Source organism: Tupaia chinensis, unplaced genomic scaffold, assembly GCF_000334495.1.
Source record: "Tupaia chinensis unplaced genomic scaffold, TupChi_1.0 Scaffold000710_1, whole genome shotgun sequence".
NCBI lineage: Eukaryota > Metazoa > Chordata > Mammalia > Scandentia > Tupaiidae > Tupaia > Tupaia belangeri.
This window is the reverse complement of record NW_006160234.1, coordinates 728,052-752,555: the sequence shown is the minus strand read 5'-3', so window position 1 is coordinate 752,555 and position 24,504 is coordinate 728,052. Positions and strand designations below refer to the sequence as shown.

General features: G+C 38.5%; 1 protein-coding gene across 1 annotated transcript in view; it reads left to right on the top strand.

The window, feature by feature from the left end:
• The window catches only part of COP1 (COP1 E3 ubiquitin ligase), a 250,489-nt gene that overhangs the window by 12,580 nt on the left and 213,405 nt on the right, over positions 1 to 24,504 (top strand). Inside the window, 1 exon segment of the mRNA XM_027776743.1 lies at positions 15,653 to 15,712. Within this exon segment, the coding sequence (XP_027632544.1) occupies positions 15,669 to 15,712 (44 nt within the window). The 5' untranslated portion in view covers positions 15,653 to 15,668.

The following is a 24,504-nucleotide window of genomic DNA, read 5'->3' as shown; positions in this document are numbered from 1 at the left end:
AGAGAGAGAGAGAGAGAGAGAGAGAGAGAGATAAGTGCCCTTCAGGATGCAATCATGCATATGATCCCCTTCTTTTAGTCTTTGATCTTGGGCAGTTGCTCACAGTGTTTTACACTGACCTCACTGGGGATTCAGACCATGGTCACCATGTGAGAACCAATGTCTCTTGTGTAATGCATTACCACTATCGCATGGAGCCAGCCATTTTTTAAAAATCTTTATTCTATTCTGTTAGTCAATATATTTATAAAGCACTTGCACACTATCTTGACTACAGAGTCATTATAGTAAGTCTTGAATTCAATAGTTTAATTTTGTTCCTATTTTTCAGTCATTTAGGTCCTTTGTATATCTTATATCCATACAAGTTTTAGAATTAGCTTGTCAGTTTCTACAAAAGTAGCATTTTATTTTGATCTTCTTTAATTTCAGTGTTTGATTCTTTCAACATATTTTGTTAAATTTAGTCCTGCTCCATGTTACCATGCTATCGTAGTGTTTTTAAAATTTCAGCTTCTATTTGTTGCTAGTATATAGATATACAACTTATTTTTGTGCATTGACTATATCCTGTGAAACTTCTTTTAATTGTCCCAGGGCATGTGTGCTTACCAGAGAGAGAGAGCAAGAGCAAGACAACGACAAAGAGAGAGAGAGAGGAAGGGAGAGAAAGTAACCCTTAATAGGGTATGTTCCCACCACATCCCTTCTCTTCCATTTCTTCATCCTTTTTTGATTTTGGGCATGCATGCACACGTGTCAAGCATGTTTTCAAGTCACTGCGGCCAGGACTTTTGTGGGAGCTGACCCCCTTAACCATTAGGGTACTTGACCAGTGCTGATTTGTTAATTTCTTAAAAAAATATTTGAAGTTATTTTAATAATTCTTTAATAAAGAAATAAAGCTGTTCTTTTTATAAATTATTTTTTAATTTTTAGATTATTATTCGTACATTAAATTGCTATACATCATTTAGATTGTGAAGAGACTTTACTCAGCATGATTTATACCTCAGTCCAGCCCAGTTGAGACTATTATACACATTCTTGTCAACAAATAATAAACCGTGTCCCAAAAGCTGTTCTAAAACAAATTGAACATCTGTAATATCTAAACAGCAATAGGCCATTAACCAAATATACTTCATAAAGAATTATTAGATATTTCTGGACAACAGTAAACTCATATCTAATATTTATAATATTTATACATGTTCTTGTGAATTCTACTGTTATGGTTTATTTTCCATTTGATCTTGATGTTGCTCCCTTGAAAGTATTCATAAAACAAGATGGTCTCTGGGGTTTGTAGGGAAGCCCTGAGCAAGGGAAAGTTAGTTTTAGTGTGTGAGTCAGGAGAGATAATAATGAGAAGGTAAAAAAAGAATGTATGATAGAAGAAATTTATTACTCACATGTCTTTGAAAAAATTGAAGTGTCAACTGGAATCTATAGGAAGTCCTGCATATATGGGACCACTGTCATATGTGCACCTTGGTGAGGGGGTTGATGTCTTCTTTTCTCTCTCCTATGAGTGCATGTTCCTACAGCAAAAAATAAAAAATAAATAAAAATAAATAATTAACTAAGGGCCAGTTTGTGGCAAAGGCCAATTGGTGGTTGAGGTGGCTGGATCCCATGTGGCCGACTACACAGTTCACATTCTGGACCCTGTGACTTGAAAAACATACTGGGGTACATGCATGCCCAAGGTACTGAGAGAAAAATTAAGAAGAAAGGGTTGTGGTGTAATCATCTCCCATGGGAGTGCTTTTAAAAATGAAATTAAAATTAATTACATAAAAAGATTTATAATTATATAGTGAAGTCAGATCATTATAAGTATTACATTAAAATATAAATGGAGAAATTAATCATGTTGAAAATTTGTTTCTATTTGATTTTTAAAAAATTATTTATTTTTGATTATTATTATTAGTTAAGTTTGTTAGCATGTTCCCCACAGTGAGATGGGGATAGGGAGAGTGAGAAAGCAAGCCATCAGGCCTGGGACTTGAGCTGTGTTCGGCCATGTGGGAGTTCAGCACCTTAACTACCATGCCACCTGCTGACCCCTATTTCGTTATTTTTATTTAATCTGAAATAATGTAGCATTCCCTTTATTTAGTATATTTACTGGCTTGACATCCATTTTTAGGCCTCATATAAGTTATTTGAAACCTGTTTATACCTTGTTAGCTTTTCCCTAGTTAACACTTTCCCTTTCTGTAGGCTTGTTTGTGATATGGTCCCCTTGTTTCTCTTCTCATTAACTCAAAACCCATCACACCCAGTATTTGATTATTGTGATAAAACCTAGTGGTCAATACCAGAATCATGCAAACAAATTATTCCCTTTAGGTGTGTTTTTATTAGTTGTATTCCTATAGGTCCTCTCCCACTCTTTCACCTTCTCATTGAGTGTCCTGTCACCTCTGCACTTAATATAGCTTCCAGTTTAGCTCACAGTGTTTTACACTGACCTCACTGGGGATTCAGACCATGGTCACCATGTGAGAACCAATGTCTCTTGTGTAATGCATTACCACTATCGCATGGAGCCAGCCATTTTTTAAAAATCTTTATTCTATTCTGTTAGTCAATATATTTATAAAGCACTTGCACACTATCTTGACTACAGAGTCATTATAGTAAGTCTTGAATTCAATAGTTTAATTTTGTTCCTATTTTTCAGTCATTTAGGTCCTTTGTATATCTTATATCCATACAAGTTTTAGAATTAGCTTGTCAGTTTCTACAAAAGTAGCATTTTATTTTGATCTTCTTTAATTTCAGTGTTTGATTCTTTCAACATATTTTGTTAAATTTAGTCCTGCTCCATGTTACCATGCTATCGTAGTGTTTTTAAAATTTCAGCTTCTATTTGTTGCTAGTATATAGATATACAACTTATTTTTGTGCATTGACTATATCCTGTGAAACTTCTTTTAATTGTCCCAGGGCATGTGTGCTTACCAGAGAGAGAGAGCAAGAGCAAGACAACGACAAAGAGAGAGAGAGAGGAAGGGAGAGAAAGTAACCCTTAATAGGGTATGTTCCCACCACATCCCTTCTCTTCCATTTCTTCATCCTTTTTTGATTTTGGGCATGCATGCACACGTGTCAAGCATGTTTTCAAGTCACTGCGGCCAGGACTTTTGTGGGAGCTGACCCCCTTAACCATTAGGGTACTTGACCAGTGCTGATTTGTTAATTTCTTAAAAAAATATTTGAAGTTATTTTAATAATTCTTTAATAAAGAAATAAAGCTGTTCTTTTTATAAATTATTTTTTAATTTTTAGATTATTATTCGTACATTAAATTGCTATACATCATTTAGATTGTGAAGAGACTTTACTCAGCATGATTTATACCTCAGTCCAGCCCAGTTGAGACTATTATACACATTCTTGTCAACAAATAATAAACCGTGTCCCAAAAGCTGTTCTAAAACAAATTGAACATCTGTAATATCTAAACAGCAATAGGCCATTAACCAAATATACTTCATAAAGAATTATTAGATATTTCTGGACAACAGTAAACTCATATCTAATATTTATAATATTTATACATGTTCTTGTGAATTCTACTGTTATGGTTTATTTTCCATTTGATCTTGATGTTGCTCCCTTGAAAGTATTCATAAAACAAGATGGTCTCTGGGGTTTGTAGGGAAGCCCTGAGCAAGGGAAAGTTAGTTTTAGTGTGTGAGTCAGGAGAGATAATAATGAGAAGGTAAAAAAAGAATGTATGATAGAAGAAATTTATTACTCACATGTCTTTGAAAAAATTGAAGTGTCAACTGGAATCTATAGGAAGTCCTGCATATATGGGACCACTGTCATATGTGCACCTTGGTGAGGGGGTTGATGTCTTCTTTTCTCTCTCCTATGAGTGCATGTTCCTACAGCAAAAAATAAAAAATAAATAAAAATAAATAATTAACTAAGGGCCAGTTTGTGGCAAAGGCCAATTGGTGGTTGAGGTGGCTGGATCCCATGTGGCCGACTACACAGTTCACATTCTGGACCCTGTGACTTGAAAAACATACTGGGGTACATGCATGCCCAAGGTACTGAGAGAAAAATTAAGAAGAAAGGGTTGTGGTGTAATCATCTCCCATGGGAGTGCTTTTAAAAATGAAATTAAAATTAATTACATAAAAAGATTTATAATTATATAGTGAAGTCAGATCATTATAAGTATTACATTAAAATATAAATGGAGAAATTAATCATGTTGAAAATTTGTTTCCATTTGATTTTTAAAAAATTATTTATTTTTGATTATTATTATTAGTTAAGTTTGTTAGCATGTTCCCCACAGTGAGATGGGGATAGGGAGAGTGAGAAAGCAAGCCATCAGGCCTGGGACTTGAGCTGTGTTCGGCCATGTGGGAGTTCAGCACCTTAACTACCATGCCACCTGCTGACCCCTATTTCGTTATTTTTATTTAATCTGAAATAATGTAGCATTCCCTTTATTTAGTATATTTACTGGCTTGACATCCATTTTTAGGCCTCATATAAGTTATTTGAAACCTGTTTATACCTTGTTAGCTTTTCCCTAGTTAACACTTTCCCTTTCTGTAGGCTTGTTTGTGATATGGTCCCCTTGTTTCTCTTCTCATTAACTCAAAACCCATCACACCCAGTATTTGATTATTGTGATAAAACCTAGTGGTCAATACCAGAATCATGCAAACAAATTATTCCCTTTAGGTGTGTTTTTATTAGTTGTATTCCTATAGGTCCTCTCCCACTCTTTCACCTTCTCATTGAGTGTCCTGTCACCTCTGCACTTAATATAGCTTCCAGTTTAGCTTCCAGCTGGTCATTGGTTTCCCACTTTTTTTTATCTCTGTTTTTCTCCAGTGAGTGCATGTACCCTATAGCAAAAAGTCTAAAATAAATAAAGTAAAATAAAACAAACAACCTAAAATGCACCTCAAGGAACTACAATAGAAAAGCAAGGGACCAGCAGTTAGCATAATGGCTATGTTGCTGGACTCCCATGTAGTCAACCGCGGTTTGAGTACCGGACCCAGTGACTTAAAACTCACGCCGTGTGTGTGTGCGTGTGTGCCCAGGAGCCTGAGAGGAGAATGGAGAAGGGATTGTGGCGTGGCCATCCCCCCTGGGGGGTGATTTCTCTCTTTCTGTTTCTCTGTCTCTCTCTCTCTGGCGATTGCATGTGCCCTATACCAAAAACCTCTCCCCAAAAAAAAAAAAAGGCAAGAACAAACCATACCCAAAATGAGTAGAAAGAAAGAAATAATTAAATCAGAAATAAAATTGAGGTGAAAAAACCCCAAAGATTGACAAAATGAAAAGTTTTTTTTTGAAAAGATAAACCAAATCAACAAACCATTAGCTAGATTCCATTTAGCTAGACTAAGAAAAAAAAAGACTCAAATTCAGGAACAAAATAGGATACATTACAGTAGATACCACAAATATGCAAAAGATCATTAGAGGCTGTCATGAACAACAATCCGTGAATATATTCAGAAACTTAGAGGGAATGAATATATTTCTGAACACAATCTACCAAAATTTAACCTGAAAAAAAAAAAAGAAAACTTAAACAGATTTTTAAAAAGAGCAAGAAGACTGAATCAATAGTAGAAAGTCTCCCAAGAAAGAAAATCCCATAACCAAAAGCTTTCACCAGTTATTTCTACCAAACATTTAAAGAAATAGCATCAATTCTTGGGACCAGCAGTTAGCCTAATGACTGTGTCGCTGGACTCCCACGTAGGCGACCGCGGTTGGAGTCCCGAACCTGGCGGCTTAAACTCACGCCGGGCGCGTGTGCGTGCGTGCCCAAGATCCCGAGAGGAGAATGGAGGAGGAGGGATTGCGGTGTGGCCATCTCCCCTGGGGGGTGATTTCTTGCTTTCTGTCTGTCCGTCTCTCTGTCTCTGTCTGGCAAGTGTACATGCCCTATAGCAAAAATCTCTCAAAAAAATAAAAACTCAACAAATTGAAAATTGAAAAGAATGCTTCTCAATACAGTAAAGGACATATGTGACAGACCCACAGTAAACATCATATGGAATGGAGAAAAATAGTTTGCTTTAAGTACTGGAATAAAATAAGGGAGTCCATAGAGGATCTTACATTTAAATGAAATAAACCATGCGCAGAAAGAAATGTCACATGTTCTCACTTGTAGAAATTTAGAATGTAGAAGTAGAAATTAGAGGCCCAACCATGGTGGCATATACTGCTAAGCTGCTGTGTTCCACAGGCTGGGACCACATGAGACGCCTGGGTTTATTTCCCCTGATCCAACCTCATAGGTCAGGCTTAGTGGCATGCATCTATAATTCCAGCTATCCTGTAGGCTAAGGCAGCAGGATTATGAGCTCAAACATGGCCTGAGCAACACTGTAAGACCCTATGTAAAAATGGCAGGCACATGTTTGTCTCAGCTTAGAGGCTAAGGCAGGAGTATAGTGACATGTCTTCACAAAATAAAAAAGGTCTGGCCGGTGGCACACTGGTAACAGGGAAAAGAGAAGAGAATGAAGGTTACTAGTAAAAGTAGGGTAGTATATGGGATAGGAAGTTGTTGGCTAAGAGAGAAAATTAAGGAGCAGGAGATAATGTAATGATTACGTCACTGGACTCCCATGTTGTCGACCATGGTTCGAGTCCTGGACCTGGCTACTAAAAAAAACTCACTTCAGGTGTACATGCATATGTGCCCAGGATCCTGCAAGGAGAATGGAGTAGAAGGGATTGTGGCATGACTACCCCCCTGGGGTGGGAGTGATTTCTTGCTTTTGTCTGTCTCTCTTCATTGAGTGCATTTGCCCTTTAGCAAAAAAATTCGCTCTCTCTCAAAAAAAAAGATACAAAATTATAGTCAGATGAGAATGGGTAAATTCTGGTGCTCAATATAACAGAATAGGGTGACTACAGTTAACAATATATCATTGGATATTTGAAAATACTGAAAGACAGTATTTTGAATGTTACCAATACAAAGTAATGATAAAGATATGGTGATAGATATGCTAATTATCATGATCTGATCATTACACATTGTATTCATGGATCAAAAATTTAAACTGTACCCCATAAATACGTACAACTATTTATCAATTTTAAAACATTGTAAATAAAAATTTACTTTATCAGGAAAAATTTCCTGGGCATATATATTATCACGGGGGCCAGCAGGTGGTACAGAGGTTAAGGCAACTAGATCACATATGGCTGACTCTCTGGTTTGAATCCTGGGCCTGGCAGCTTGAAAAACATGCCGGGCATGTGTTCATACATATACGAAATCCCTAGGAGAATGGAGAAAAGATTGTAATGTGGTCATCACCCTTGGGGGGTGATTTCCCACTTCTCTCTCTTTGTCTCTCTGTCTCTCTCCTGCAAGCACATGCATGTGCCCTATTGCAAACTGAAAAAAATTTTAAAAAACTATCAGAGAATATGAAGATGTAAAGTCTGATAGAGCCAAACAAAAGATGATTGCAACACAGTGAGAAAAAAAATATAAAAGGACACACTGGCTGCAGTGGTAACCATAGGAAAGACAACTGAGATTTGGGTATTAGAGGACAGGTAAAGATGGAAAAGAACAATCCAGCCAAGTCACTGAATATGTAAGGAGTTACGTAATAGAATACAATACAATTCTACCCTAATGGGTAGAATTTTTTTTTTCCCCTAGAGAGACTTTTGTTAGAGGACGTGTGCTCTCACTGCAAAGACAAACAGAGACAGAGAGAAAGAAAGCGAGAAATTACCCCCCAAGGCCATGTCACAATTCCCTCTCCTCCATTTTCCTCTTGGGATCTCGGGCATATACCCACATGCACCTGATGTGAGTTTTAAGTCTCTGGGTCTGGGACTCAAACCACGGTCAATGATGTTGGAGTCCAGTGACATAACCAATACACCATCTGCTGGTCCCATGGGTAGAGTTTTGAGAAGTATGTCAGTGTTTGAAAGTCTTCAAGTATGTCATTGCTAAGACATTTGCTTCTATTCAAACAAGAATAGGGGCGAGGTCTTAAGGTGCTTCTTTAAGTTGGAGCAGCACCATAATCATAAGGTGTTGTCCCTTTGTGGAATAGGAAGTAGGCAGTCTCTCTAATAGTCTTGTAAGAGAGTGCAAGTTTTAGTACAGCTTAAACTAGATTTCAAGTTCAGCGAGGCACAATAGCAACACATTTAAACATTTCTCTACTAAAACCTAATATAAATGATAAGTAAGGAGAAGGGAGGAGACTTTAAATCATAATAGAGAGGAAATAAAGTTTCTAGTGATAATGATACTTGACCAAATTTCCACAAGACTCAAAAACAGTAACTGATGTATCAAGGCCGAGAAAGACACTGACCAGAATAGTCATGGAAAGGATAAAACTATATAAAGGAGCCAATCTGCCCTACAGAACCCCAAAAAGGCTCAGTATGAGGAGATGTTAAGTATGAAGAAAGGTGAGACTGAGGGATTTACTGTAAACCTGAATCTGAACAGGGCAGTTATTCAAAGTCTGGCTCATGGACCAGTGCTGGTCCAAGAACTCCAAGAAATATGGCACCAGCCTATATCCAGCTCTTTCAACAGATCCAAAAATGGGTATTTCAAGACTGGCCACTGTATCACAGTGAACCCATTGTGAATAATTGATCAACACTCTCCGAGAAAATTTAAAACATACTATTCAACAAATTATATATGAATATTGACCACATACTCAATATATAATTGACACTGTTCTAGATACCAGAATATAAAGGTAAATAACCCCTTCATGGTGTTATTGTGGAAGAGACAATATAACAAGATAAGTAAAACCCTTATACAACGTTACATAGTAATAAATGCTAAGGAAAAAATAAAGCAGAGAAAGGAAAGAGAAAGGTAGTGTTGGGTTGGGAAACAGGTTGCAGTTAAATATAATATAGTCAGGGAAACCTTAATGGGAAGTAGACATTTAAGAAAATGTTTTAAGATAGTCAAGAAATGGGCCCAGCAGGTGGTATGGTGATTAAGTCTCTGAATTCTCACATGGCTGACTGATTTGAGTCCCTGAACCAGTAGGACTGAGTGCTGAGTGTGTGTGCATGCCTGCCCCAAATCCTAAGAGGAGAATGGGGAAGGGACATTAATATCGCCATCCCCCCTTGGGTATGATTTCTCTTTCTTTCTCTGACTTATTCTCTCTCTTTGGTGATGATACACACCCTATGGCAAAAATCTTTAAAAAAAAAAAAAAAAAAGGAAGTGATTTACACACAAGTCTAGGGGGAAAATATTCCAGCAATAAGAAGAGCAAGTGTAAATATCCTGAGATAGAAAGCCAGAACACCTGGTTTGTTCAAAGATTCGCAAGAAGTCCTGGATAGAATAGGATAAGCAAGTAGAATAATAGAAGATGAGGCTAGAGAAACAGGAAATTTATAAAAAAGAATTTCTCAGGCTGGCTCTGTTTCCTGGTGATTAAGGCAACTGAATTCCATGTGGTCAACTGTGTGATTCAGGTCCTGGACCTGGCAACTTGAGAGACATTCTGGTTGCCTCTGCATGCGTGCCTAAAATCCTAAAAGGAGGGAGAAATGGAGAAGGAATTGCAGTGTGTTATCTGATACTGATATAGTTACTGTGCTCACTTTTGGTTTCTGTTGTGTGGAATAACTTTTGCTATCCCTTCACTTTCAGTCTATGTGTGTTTTTACAGGTTAAGTCAGTTTCTTGTAGGCAGAATATAAGATATTTTGAAAAAATTCATTCACTTGGGCCATAACTATTTTTTCCTTTATGCCAGAGGGCACATGTGTGCACACAAGAGAATGTGCACACAAGTACATACATGAGCATATATGTACCTCCCAATCATGACTCAATCCTTTTTGTTCCAGTTTTGTATTCCGTCAGGATCTTGGGCATGCTGGTACATGTCTAGTGTTTAAGCTGCTAGGATTGAATCTTGAATATGATCAGCCATGTGGGATCTGGCTTTCTCTGCACAGCCTTTAACAGTTTTAATATGGAGCCATCCTGGTCTAAATCTTTTAATTGGGAAATTTAGTTTGTTTACATTTTAAATTATTGATAGGTAAGAACTTACTCCTGTGATTTTATCCATTGTTTTCTGTTTTGTGTTTCCTATGTTTCTTCCTTTATTGTTTACCTTTGCAGTTTGGTGGTTTTTGTTTGTTGGTTTTTGTAGTAATAAAGTTTGATTGATTTCATCTTCTCATTTGTGTATTTATCTACCAATGAGTTTCGTACTTTCTTCTGCTTTTCTGATGGCTACTGTGTTTTTGCTTCTCTAAGTAGGACTCCCGTAAACATTTGTTGTAAAGTTAGTCTGATAGTGATGTATTTTCTCAGTTTTTGCTTGACTGGTAAAACTTCATTTTTCTTCCATTTTTGAAAGATGTGCTGGCTATAATATTCTTGGCTTGCAGTTTTTCTTTCAGCGTGTTGAAAATATCATTTCATTCATTCTCGACTATAAGGGTTCTGCTGAGAAATATGCTGTTAGTCTAATGGGTATTGCCTTCTATGTGACTTGATGTTTTTCTTGCTATTTTTAGAATTCTTCTTTTTTTTTGACAATTTGACTGTAATATTCCTGGGAAAGAATCTTTTTGCATTGATTCTATTTGGGGCCCTTGAGTGTCCTGAATATGAACAAATGACCATCTCTCTGCTAAGAGTTGAAAAGTTTTCAGCTATTATTTCATTGAATAGGTTTTCTGTGCCTTTTTCTGTCTTGCTTTTTGAAACTCCCACAATGCAAATATTTGCATGTTTAATAGTATCTTATAGTTTCCCAAATTTTATTCTTTTGGTCTTACTGGGATTTTTTTTTTTTTTTGAGAGGTTTTTGCTATAGGGCATGTGCGCTCGCCAGAAAGACAGAGACAGAGAGAGAGAGAGAGAAAGTGAGAAATCATCCCCCAGGGTGGATGACCACGCTGCAATACCTTCTCCCCTTCTTCTCCATTCTCCTCTTGGGATCTTGGGCACATACGCACATGCGCCCAGCGTGAGTTTAAGCCACCGGGTCCAGGACTCAAACCGCAGTAGACTACGTGGGAGTTCAGCGACATAGCCATTACGCTAACTGCTGTTCCCATTACTGGGTTATTTTAAAAGACTTGTCTTGAAGTTGGGAATTTCTTTCTTTTGCTTTTGTAGTCTGTTATTGAGTACTTGCTCTATTATATGTTTTATTTTACTCATGAAATTCTTCAGTTCCAGGATTGTCTTTTTTAATATCTTTTTGTTACATTTTTTCTTTCTTTTTTTTTTTTTTTTTAAAGCAAGATTTTTGCTATACGACATGTGCACTTGCTGGAGAGACAGAGACAGAAATCAAGAAATCACCCCCTGGGGGATGGCCATACCACAGTCTCTTCTCATTCTTTTCTTGGGATCTTGGGCACACATGATCAACTAACTATGTTGGAGTCCAGTGACAAAACCATTATGCAGTCTGCTCCCATCTTTCCATTGAATTTCTTACTCAGATCATGCATTGTTTTCATGATTTCATTGAATTATTGTATTTCTTATGTGTCTCATTTAGGTTTTTTTTTTTTTTTTTTTTTCAGATAGTTTGAGTTCCTTTTTAGACATTTTACAGATTTCCTTTAGGATCTGTTACTGAATAATTATGATGTTCCTCTGGTGAGTCACATTTCTTTGCTTTTTCGTTTCTTTGGTCCGTACAATTATACTTGTGCATATGGTAGGACAATCATCTATTCTGATTTTATGCAGTAGTTTTGTAGGATAAGGCTTTTTTTCCCTTTAGATGTGTCTTGTGATGTCACTGGGTAGGGTTCTTTGATTTAGTTCTAAGTGGACATAGTAGTGTAGTCTCCATGTGATTTATTTGGCTGTACTCAGCATCAGTGGTGTCTGCAAGTGCTTTAATGGCCTAAACTGTGAGTGTTTGTGGACATAGTGGTGTGTCTTTGCTGGAGGAATGAAGGTTGCTGGACAGGCTGGTCCTTAGTTTCTGGTTGGTGTGTGCAGTGCACTGTAGCCTTGCTAGGATGGCCTCTCCAGTCAAGGGGCCTAGTTGGTTGTGAGTGCCAAAGGAGTTGTGTGATCCTTAAAACCTGGATGGCATGTGTTACAGTGTATAGCAACCATGCCAGTTGATAGAGCTATGTTGCTGACTGTGGAGGATGCTGGAAAGTAGGCATATGTGTTGGGTCCCCTCATTTCCAGTTTTAACTGTTACTATATCATCTGTATGGATTGGATTTGTATGGTACTAACCAAAAACTTAATAATGCTCATCTAAGGAAATGAAGATTTATTTTTTTTCATGCATTGGGTAATCCAATCTAGATAAACAGTCTACGGTTGGTGCAACTGCTCATGGATGTCATCATGGAATCAGTACTCTACCTTTGTAGCTTAAGGTTTTGTCTTCATGGTCACAAGGTGGCTATTGTCTTTATAGATACTACATCAGAGTATTAGGAAGGAAGTAAAGGGGGAGGACAAAGGGAATGTCTTTTTATGAAGCATTGGATTTTTGTTCTGCAAGGTAGTATCTTCTCAAGGACAGACGAATATGTTTAACTGGCTAGAACTTTGTTGCATGGCAAACCCTAACAGCAAAGAAACCTGGAATTTTGAATATTCTGCTTTTGATTCTTCATTGGTAAGCAGGGGAAAAGAGGATTGCAATTGGTAGTTAACTCAAAGAAGTGGAAAGTTGTACAGGATAGTTAAGAACCTAGACATCAATTTAAATTGTTACCTTTTAGCTAAGTGACTTTAAAAGCTCTTTGCTTCCTTCTCTTTATAAATGGGTCAAATAATAGGTACCTACCACATTGTGTTGTTAAGGATTAAATGAGTTAATATATGTCATGAGTTTAATGGATATAATTTGTTCTGTATTAACTTTCATTTTTCATTTCTTGAGAGATTTTTGGTATAGGCCATGTGTGCTAGTCACAGAGACTTAAGAGACAGAAAACAAGAAATCATCCCCCAGGGAAAATGGCCATGTTGCAATCCCTTCTCATTCATTCTCCTCTCAGATTTTTGGGCACCCAAGCAGCCTGGCATGAGTTTTAAGCTGCCTGGCCCAGACTCAAACTGCAGTGGCCATGCAAGAGTTCAGTGCCTTAACCATTACGGCACCTAATGACCCCAGATCTCATTATTATCATTATTGCCATTTTCAAGCATTATTGAAATTGGGCTTAGGAATTTATCACTCAGCAAATTAGTTTTCTTTGTAATTGGAAAGAAAAGAGAACATGTCGATTAGCAGGTATAGGTAGATGCTTTTGAGTGCAGGGATGGTGGAAGGTGATAGAACTTTAAGTTTTTTTTAATAACTATTTTATTTTATTTTTTTAATTTATTCATTCATTGATTTTTTTAATTTGAACAGAGAGAGACAGAGGGTGAGAGTGAGAGAGAGAGGAACTGAGAAAGCAAGCCACCAGGTCCAGGACTCGAACCCTGGTCGGCCATGTGGGAGGGCCCAGCGCCTTAACCACCACGCCACCCGCTGGTCCCTTATTTTTTCTTTTTTTGGAGAGGTTTTTGCTATAGGGCGCGTGCTCTCACCAGAAAGGCAGAGAGAGACAGAGAGATAGAAAGTGAGAAATCACCCCCCAGGGGGGATGGCCATACCACAATCCCTTCTCCCTTCTCCTCTCGGGATCTTGGGCACACACGCACACCCGCCCGGCGTGAGTTTTAAGCTACCAGGTCCGGGACGTGAACCGCGGTCGACTACGTGGGAGTCCAGCGACATAGCCATTACGCTAACTGCTAGTCCCAGAACTTTAAGGTTTTTTAGTTAAGAAAGTACAGAACTGCATTGTGCTATTGAAAAGTATGGGTAGGGGCTGGCCTAGAGGCAGTTAAGTGCTGTGAAGATTTCACATGGCCAGCCGTAGTTGGAATCCCATATCTGGTATCTTGAATAACATACCAGACATGTGTGCATGCATGTCCTAAATTCTAATGAGATGGAAAAATGGAGGAAAAAGAGAAAAGGAATTGTGGTCTGACAATGCCCCATCGGAGAGGGGTGCCCTTCCTCAAACCCCCACCCCATGCAATATATTAATGTTTCTCTGGCTAATGTACATGTCTTCTGGCATTCAAACAGATTATGGGCTGAGTTAAAATATAAGAACCATTTTTAAAACTTTTTATCTTTTGTCTATGTGACTGTGTGTGTGTGTGTGTGTGTGTGTGTGTGTGTGCGCGCGTGCGCACACATGCCATGGTCTGCCTGCAGCCTCTGCCAGCCCCATGTCATGGGCAAGTGCTTGGCATATTCAGAGAGATCTCTGGACATGAGCATTGGAAACTTCCCTTGTGGGCAAATCATTATGTTACTGTTATGCCACCGTCTGACTCCCAGAACTATTTTAATTCACTCTTAATTTTGGAAATCTGTGGTCTTTAGGGTAATTCGAACAACTTTTCATTTAACCAGCAGTTCCCAAAGATTTACCTACAGAGATACTTATTTCTTATTAGTAAGCTGTTTGAGAGCTTTACTCTTAACTACATATAGAAATAAGGTATCATTGATATTGTTACTAGCTTTTTTTGATATATAATTGCTCCACTTAAGAAAAACATATCAGTAATTTTTCCTGTATTTTTTTTTTTTTTCTTTTTAGCCCCACTCGGGATCTTGGGCACACACGCACACCCGCCCGGCGTGAGTTTTAAGCTACCAGGTCCGGGACGTGAACCGCGGTCGACTACGTGGGAGTCCAGCGACATAGCCATTACGCTAACTGCTAGTCCCAGAACTTTAAGGTTTTTTAGTTAAGAAAGTACAGAACTGCATTGTGCTATTGAAAAGTATGGGTAGGGGCTGGCCTAGAGGCAGTTAAGTGCTGTGAAGATTTCACATGGCCAGCCGTAGTTGGAATCCCATATCTGGTATCTTGAATAACATACCAGACATGTGTGCATGCATGTCCTAAATTCTAATGAGATGGAAAAATGGAGGAAAAAGAGAAAAGGAATTGTGGTCTGACAATGCCCCATCGGAGAGGGGTGCCCTTCCTCAAACCCCCACCCCATGCAATATATTAATGTTTCTCTGGCTAATGTACATGTCTTCTGGCATTCAAACAGATTATGGGCTGAGTTAAAATATAAGAACCATTTTTAAAACTTTTTATCTTTTGTCTATGTGACTGTGTGTGTGTGTGTGTGTGTGTGTGTGTGTGTGCGCGCGTGCGCACACATGCCATGGTCTGCCTGCAGCCTCTGCCAGCCCCATGTCATGGGCAAGTGCTTGGCATATTCAGAGAGATCTCTGGACATGAGCATTGGAAACTTCCCTTGTGGGCAAATCATTATGTTACTGTTATGCCACCGTCTGACTCCCAGAACTATTTTAATTCACTCTTAATTTTGGAAATCTGTGGTCTTTAGGGTAATTCGAACAACTTTTCATTTAACCAGCAGTTCCCAAAGATTTACCTACAGAGATACTTATTTCTTATTAGTAAGCTGTTTGAGAGCTTTACTCTTAACTACATATAGAAATAAGGTATCATTGATATTGTTACTAGCTTTTTTTGATATATAATTGCTCCACTTAAGAAAAACATATCAATAATTTTTCCTGTATTTTTTTTTTTTTCTTTTTAGCCCCATCTGCTTTGATATGATCGAGGAAGCATACATGACAAAATGTGGCCACAGCTTTTGGTAAGATTTTATTCTGTGAAATAGAAAGTTTGACATATTTTAATTGGGTGTAGATGTAGTGAATGACAAGTTATAATTTCTAAACGAATTCTGGTTATCTTATCCTAGTGCTTTCTTTCTTGGCAGACATAAGAGGTCTTCAGAAAGTTCATGGATATGTATATTATGGAAAAACTATGCATGGATTAAATTTTTTATATAAAAATAAACCCATATTTTAATTCCATTTTTCTTGAACTTTCTAAAGTCCTCTCATATGTTTTTGTAGATTTAATAGTTTAAGATAGTAGGCATATAGTTAGCACATAACTTCTGTGAAATATTGAGATTTACCATAAGCCTTAGAGCTGATTCTAAAATCTTTTTTATTTATTGTTAACAACTTAGACTGCTGTTTTAGAAAGTTGGGTGGGTAATCAGGACCAAGGATAAGCAGTAGTTATTTACTTGTGGGCATAGGTTCAGTAAGGCAGGGTGAGAAGGACATGGGAAAACAAAAGTTTAAAAAGTTCTTTGTTCTTTTTAGCAGTTTGCTTTGTTTTGTCTTCAGCTTGTATTATGTTACATTAACCAGTATATTAAAATATGTATATATTTTAGTTGTGATAAAATATACATAACATAGAATTTGCAATTTTAGCTATTTTTATGTACACAGTTTGGTAATGTTAAGTATATTCATATTGTGCAATTGATTTATGGAATTTTTACACCTTGGAAAACTGAAGCTCTATATCCATTAAATAATAATGCCAATTTCCCCATCCCTACATGCCCTGGCAACCACCATTCTACTTTCTGTCTCTGAATTTGACTACTATAGCTTCCTTATGTAAGTGGGACCATACACTATTTGCTTTTGTGATTGGCATATTTCATTTAGCATAATTTCCTCAGTGTTCATCTGTCTTCTAGCATGTGTCAAAATTTCTTTCTTTTCAAGGCTGAACAGTATTCCATTGCATGTATGTACTACATTTTGTTTATCAATTAATTCTGCTATGACACTAGGATTGCTTCTACCTCTTCTTGCTTATTGTGAATGGTGCTGCTATGAATATGGGTATACAGATATATTTTGGATCCTACTTCCAGTATTTTTTGATATATTTGCAGAAGTAGAATTGCTGAGATCATGTTGTAATTTTATATTTAGTTTTTTGAGGAACTTAATACTTTTTCTTTGGGGCACCATTTTATGCTCTAATCAAAAATGTGTAGGGGTTCCAAATTCTTCACCTCTTTTTCTTTTTTTTTTTTTGGAGAGGTTTTCGCTATAGGGCACGTGCGCTTGCCAGACAGACAGAGAGAGACATAGAGACAGAAAGTGAGAAATCACCCCCCAGGGGGGATGGCCATGCTGCAATCCCTTCTCCATTCTCCTCTCGGGATCTTGGGCATACACGCACATGCGCCCGGTGTGAGCGTTAAGCCACTGGGTCCGGGACGTGAACCATGGTCGACTATGTGGGAGTCCAGCGACATAGCCATTACACTAACTGCTGGTTCCCCAAATTCTTCACCTCTTCATGAACACCCGTTATATTCTGCCTTTTTTTTTCTTTTTAATAATACCCATCCCAATAAATATGTAATCTGTATATTTTTAATTCTTATTTTTGCTTTTGTTCATTTTTTTTTGATTGGGGATAGTACATCTTATTTGGGCTTAATCCTATTCCTAAATTATTTGTTTACTCTGCTAGCATATTTGCCTTAGCATAAAATTCAGCTCATAATTTTAAACTGAAGATGAGAGTGCTGTCTGATTGGTATACCTTAGTCATAATAATATTGGGTATTAACCAGTTTAGTTTCATCTGGAGCATGATGCTTCAGTGACAGGTATATCCAATCTGCTAAAAAGTAACTTTATTGTACAGAATGATGTAATACAAATGTTTCCCTTCCCCTAACCTTTTTTTTTCTTTTAAAGAGAGATATTTTTGCTATAGGGCACATGTGCTTGCCAGAGACATAAGAGAGAGAAAGTTTGAAGTCACCCTGCTGGTGGGACTGGCTACCCAGCAATCCCTTCTCCTCTATTTTTCTCTCGGGACTTTGGGCACACATGCACTTGTGTCCAGAGTGAGTTTCCAGCTGCCAGGGCGGGACTCAAACTGCGATTGACTGTGTGGGAGTCCAGCATTTTCCCCACTACGCCTTCTGCTGTCCCTCCTTTTGGCCTTCTTATTTACCCCTTCAGAGGTTATCACTGGTAAGAAACCAGTTATATATTATTTATATTGTTTCAGAATGTTTTTGCTGGGATTTCTTTCTTTCTTTTTTTTAAGGCCATTTTGACTTCTTGGATAATTTTTCATTTTAGTATATCATTACACTGACAGCAATATGATTTGTGAATCATTTCCTGCTTTGAATTGTTAATGAAATTTTGTTCATGTGAGCCTTGGTTTTAGTCTGATACACGTACAAGACCAAGCAATCTTGGTCTTTTCAATCTAGTTGTTTAACAGGAATGTTCTTTTTGGTTTATAAACTGATCCAGTACCTTAGAATCCATAGAAAATCACATGTCTCGTTTGGATTTGATTATTCTAGAAAATTAGGTAATCTAAAGTAGGCACTATTGATCTACCAGACCAGATAATTCTTGATGGTATGTGACTCTCCTTTGCTTTGTAGATTGTTTAGCAATGTCCCTGGCCTCTACCCAGTTGTAACTCTCCTTTCTCCAATTATGAAAACCAGAAATAGCTCTAGAAATTGACAGATATCCATTGGGGGACAGAATGGCCTCCATTGGGAACTGTTAATCTGTAGCTAAAAAACAGACTCTTGAAGCTGGTAGACCAGGATTCTACTTTGTGCTCTAAAACTTACTTATCCTTTTTCAAGTTACTCAACCCATTTCTTCTGCTACTGTCCTCTTGGTCCTGTTGCTCTCTCTTCTTGGTGTTTGTTCTTTACCTTCTTCCAACTTCTTTACTCATCCTCACCTTATTCTGTCACTTCTCATCTTTCATAGATTTATAAGTGTTAAAGTATGAAAAATTAAAAATTTGAAGTTTTTCTTTTTCCAAATTGTCCTCCTCTAAGTTATGTGTTCACGGTAGCATTTGAAAAAGGCTCTGGATCAGTTAAGTTATCTTGTTTCACTGTGTTATGAAGTGTAATAAATTATTGATTAACCTTATAACGGGACAGGTCTGGCCTTTTGAATGAATCCTATAATCAACAGGGTGTCTTTAGGTCATTGCAAATCTCCATTTTTCTTGTTTCTAACTGCTTTCCTCTAACTTAAAACAGTTTAGGCTTAGATTCTTATTATACTCTTTTTGAAAGTACTTGTTTTTCCATGTGTGAAAAAGACACAGAGAGAGAGACAGAGACTGAGACAGCATTCCTGATAGGGTTCTTTTTTAAAAATGAATGTTAGAAGGCATGTGTGCATGTATGAGAGAATGAGAGAGAGAGAGAGAGAGAATCCCCCACAGAACTGCTCCTCCACTCACCTCATTAGAGCTGGTCATGTTGTAATTTTTTTTCTTAGCTTTTGATCTCATTAGGAACCTGGACATGTGTGTGCACCCAGCATGTATATTAAGCTGATAAGATAGAACTTGAATCATAGTTGACCATATAAGATTTGGTTTCCTTTGTCCAGAGGCCTGACCACCGCACTATGGGGCCAGCTTATCCAACTGAGTCCCATGTCAGTTTCAGCCAGTCCTGTATCGGGGCACATAAGTGTGCCTAGCATATTCAGGGAGGTCTCCGATGCTAAACTGGAAACATCCTGTGTGGGTCAGCCTCACAGAGTCTTGCAGTTACTGCTGTGCCATCAACCATAAACCTTCTCCCTTGTGACAGTTGCCTTTTTTTTTTTTTTTTTACTTTATTTTTTTTAATTGTCAGAAGGCATATGTGCTTGACAGAAATGAAGAAGAAAAAAGCAGTCTGAAATGGGAAATGATTATGCAGGAATTCTTTCTCCATTTCTCCATCCTGTTGCGGTTTGGGGCACACTTACACATGTGCCTAGCATGTTTTTGTTTTGTTTTTTCTTTTTTTTAGGAGAAGTTTTTGCCACCGGGCGTGTGCGCCCGCCAGACAGAGACAGACAGACAGACAGACAGAAAGCGAGAAATCACCCCCCAGGGGGGATGGCCACGCCGCAATCACTTCTCCTCCATTCTCCTCTCGGGATCTTGGGCATGCACGCACACGTGCCCGGCATGAGTTTTAAGCCACCGGGTCCGGGACGCGAACCATGGTCGACTACGTGGGAGTCTAGCAACATAGCCATTACGCTAACTGCTGGTCCCCCATAGCATGTTTTTCAAGCCAGTGGGGAAACCATGTGGTCAGTCATGTGGGTTCTGGCTGCCATAACTACCAGGCCACAGGGCTGGCCCCTTTGTACCAATTTAAGTTATTAATGTGTTATAGAAGTGAATGTGTTTTAAAAACACCTACCAGAAAGCAAGTTTCAGTAGGATAGAGACCATAATATTGACTGGAACCAGTAAGACTGGAGGCTGATAGTTTCAGTGTCAGGCTTGCAATACTGCAAAACTTGTTTGTAGTTTTTATTTGTACTTCATAAATGGAACTGGAATCATTAACAGTAATCTGTTGTAACAGCTCCTTTCTAACTTGAATCCTGGCTGGTAAGTTGCAGCCAAGCAGTATACTGCCTCAGAGCAGTATACCTCAGAGCCACCGCGTCCCGGACCCGGTGGCTTAAAACTCAAATTATTAGCGCTAAAGCCAATTGACTACATCAATTGTTAATTCCTAATCTTATGTACAAATAATAATTCTTTCCTAGTGACAGGATAGAAGCAATATAGGGAGAACTTGTTTCGCTTTATTCATTCCTACTTGAAAATTTTTCTCTTCTGTGAACCTGGTACTAGCTGTAACCTAGCTGAAACTTAATGATAGAATTAAATAGCTGGCTTCTGTGTAATGCAGAGATAAAATTGGCTCTTTCTCCCCCCACCCCCACCCCCCTCTTGCTACCTCTGGCTCAGACCTCATGTCTTTCAAGTCCTGAATTATTTATTTATTTTCATTAAAAACTAGTTACAGTTAGTGAAATCCCTAAGTATCATCATCTCCTAACATATGGACAATCAAACCTGGATGTCAGGTTGTTGTTTGGGACCACTGACTAATCTATCATTCTGCAACATGCTATTAGTCTTTTTAGTCTTTCTTTCTTTTTTTTTTTTTTTTTTTTTGAGAGGTTTTTGCTATAGGTCACGTGAGCTCACAAGAAAGACAGACAGAGACAGAGAGACAGAAAGTGAGAAATCACCCTCCAGGGGGGATGGCCATGCTGCAATCTCTTCTCCTCCATTCTCCTCTCTAGATTTTGAGTGCACACATGTGCAGTGTGAGTTAAGCCACCGGTCCAGGACTCGAACCACGGTCAACCACATGGGAGTCCAGCGACATAGCAATTACGCCAGCTGCTGGTCCCATTGTTAGTCTTTCTTTATACCTGGTTATTTTATGTGGTGACTGGTTCCGATTCGCCCTTGCAGCTGTTACAGCTCTTTGTTTTTCTAGGATTTTCCAGTTACCCACAGTTTTCTTTACTAGTTGTTCCTGTTTATACAGGCAGAAAAAAAGCTTTATTTTGTAGGTAGGTGTGTACATAATAGAAGAAACAAAAAAATGATATACACCTACAGAGAAATAGCCATTATTGGGGCCAGCAGTTGGTGTAATGGCTATGTCACTGGACTTCCATGTAGCCAACTGCGGTTCGAGTTCCGGACCCGGTGCCATAAACTTAAACTGGGTGCGTGTGTGTGCGTGCCCAAGATCCTGAGAGGAGAATGGAGGAGAGGGGATTATGGCGTGGCCATCCCCCCCTGGGGGTGATTTCTCACTTTCTGTCTCCCTCAGTCTCTCTGTCTGTCTGGCAAGCGCACACGCCCTATAGTGAAAAACCTCTCAAAAAAAAAAAAGCCATTTGTTATTATCAGTTATATACTTAATAGAGAAGACTGGCACCCATTGATGTCTGTACACTAGTAGTTAATATCATTCTTCTTCTTTTTTTTTTTTTTTTGAGAGGTTTTTCACTATAGGGCGTGTGCGCTTGCCAGACAGACAGAGAGAGACATAGAGACAGAAAGCGAGAAATCACCCCCCAGGGGGGATGGTCACGCCGCAGTCCCTTCTCCATTCTCCTCTCGGGATCTTGGGCACGCATGCACACACGCCCGGTGTGAGTTTTAAGCCACCGGGTCCGGGACGTGAACCGCGGTCGACTACGTGGGAGTCCAGTGACATAGCCATTATGGTAACTGCTGGTTCCCAATATCATTCTTTAAAAAACAAAACAAAACTAAACAAACTCATTTTTAAATGTTTTCCTTGTGAGAGAACCCTCAACAGGGTCTTCACTTCATGAACCACTTGTCCTGGATCATGACATCACATGTGCCCAGCTTGCTCAGGAAGGTCCAAGGACAGGGACCCAGGATCTTTCCAATGTGGGTCCAGTTGCATTACTACTGTGCCACTGTCTGACCCTGTGAATAAGAGTTTTAAGAGTTGGAATGTGAGCAGGTTGAAAACTTTTTGGGGAGACTCAAGAGATACCTGAGCGGTGATTTCTTGCTGTCTCTTTGTTTTTCTCTGTCTTTCTGGTGAGTGCACATGCACTATAGCAAAAACTTCTCCAAAAAAAGAGAGATCTATCCTTTTTAATATCTTTGTGCTCTCCTATTAATTTTTTTTTTGTGTGTGAGATTTTTGCTATAGGGTGCATGCACTTGCCAGAAAGACAGAGAGAGACAGAAAATGAGAAATCACCTTCCAGAGGGGATGGCCATGCTACAGTCTCTTCTCCTTCATTTGCCTCTTGGGATTTTGAGCATACACTGACACACCTGGTGTGACTTTCAAGACACCAGGTCCTGGATGCACACTGCCATTGGCCCCATGGGAGTCTAGTGCCTTAACCACTATGCAACCTACTGACCCCCTAAATTTATTTTTTTAAGACAGGGTCTCACCATGTCTACTACTAGTAATAGTACCATGCCTACCTCTTTCTGACAGGGTCTTAATGTGTTGCCCTTGCCAGCCACAGGCTTGTGATCCTCCTGTTTCGGCTTTCAGAGTACCTAGAAAGCATGTGTCTAACTTTTTAGAATGGGCCAGGAATCTAACCCAGGCTTCCCACATGGCATCAGCCTACTGATTTGCTATGTCTGCCACTGTACTGCCTTGAACTGGACTGCTTACTTATTTTCTGAACTCTACTCTAGGCACTTACCCTTCTTCTGACAGTCGTCAAAGCACTGTGTCTGAGGCACTGCTAGTTCAGTAGATTAGGTAAATGAAAATGAATTAGAGTTATTGGGTTAATGGGATAAGAAATATTGAGGATTTCTAAGTAATGTTTTTTATGACTGAAAAGGCAACAGAACAATGTTGCTTTCTTGGTATTTCTGCATGTATTTAACATTTATTGAATTCTAGCTCTTTTACAGAATATTGGACTAGATATTAAGGGGACAGAGAGAGTAAAACAAATGCCTGCATTTAGTGAGCAAATAAAAGAGAGGCTAACAGGCAAATACAGACCTAAGTACAACTTAAGATAGTTACCTCTTTCTTATGGTAGGGCAAGTTTACTCTGGGGTGGTAGTGAGGTACTAGAGTTATAAGATAAACTTTATGTATTTTATTGTCACTTAAGTTCTATAGAGTGGTATGTGATTTGATGTACTTCAACTTTAGGTGGATATTACTAAATGTAATGTAGAAAAGCCACGAACTTTTGTTCTTGAGGATAATTTCTTACAATGGTGCCCTAGACTACTTTGCTTCTGGGTGGTGTAGTGTGGTAGTAGTAGTAAGCCTGCTGACAAGGAATATAAGATTAGCATGCTAAAGAAAGGAAGGAGGGGACCAGCAGTTAGCCTAATGACTATGTCACTGGGCTCCCACGTAGTCGACCACAGTTCGAGTCCCAGACTCGGTGGCTTAAACTCACGCCAGGTGCGTGTGCATGCGTGCCCAAGATGCCAAGAGGAGAATGGAGGAGAAGGGATTGCGGTGTGGCCATCCCCCCCCCGGGGGGGTGATTTCTCGCTTTCTATCTCCCTGTCTCTCTCTGTCTTTCTGGCAAGCGCACATGCCCTGTAGCAAAAAAAAAAAAAAAAAAAAAAAAAAACTCTCAAAAATAAAAAAGGAAAGAGGATACTCTGCTTTATTGTGGAATAACTTCTCATATTTTGACAAACTTTTTTTTTAACTTAATTTGTTATTTTTGTCATATTCCTTATTTTCTGTCTTTTTTTTTAACAAAAGTTCTTTTTAAAACCCACGTATGCTCCTTTTGTTTATCTGTCAACCCAACTTTCATCCTTAATGACCTTCCCAGATTCTCTTCTTCATGACCTACGTTATTTGAACTTACTTATTATTGAAGTTAAATCTTGCCGTGTCTAAACATTTCTTGGTAATGTTAACTCACTTCCTTTTTCCCTAAGGAGACTATAAATTTCTCCATGTTAGAATTCTTAAGTCTGTTGTATTTGCTTATCTTTGTTATGCTTCTTCCTTGTGAAAAAATTAAAACACAAAATGTTTTTTTCCCTTCATTTAATTTTCCTTGTAAGAAATTTCAGTCACACGTGGAACATACCTTGTGATAATATAGTCATCCTAGCCTTGTCATAGTTATAAGAGGTGATGATACTATTTCTGGAACATTGTATAAGTCCTTTGTTTATTAGATAATTTGCCTAACTATTATGTACTAGGCACTTAACTCCAATTTTTAGGCCTTTGTGTTG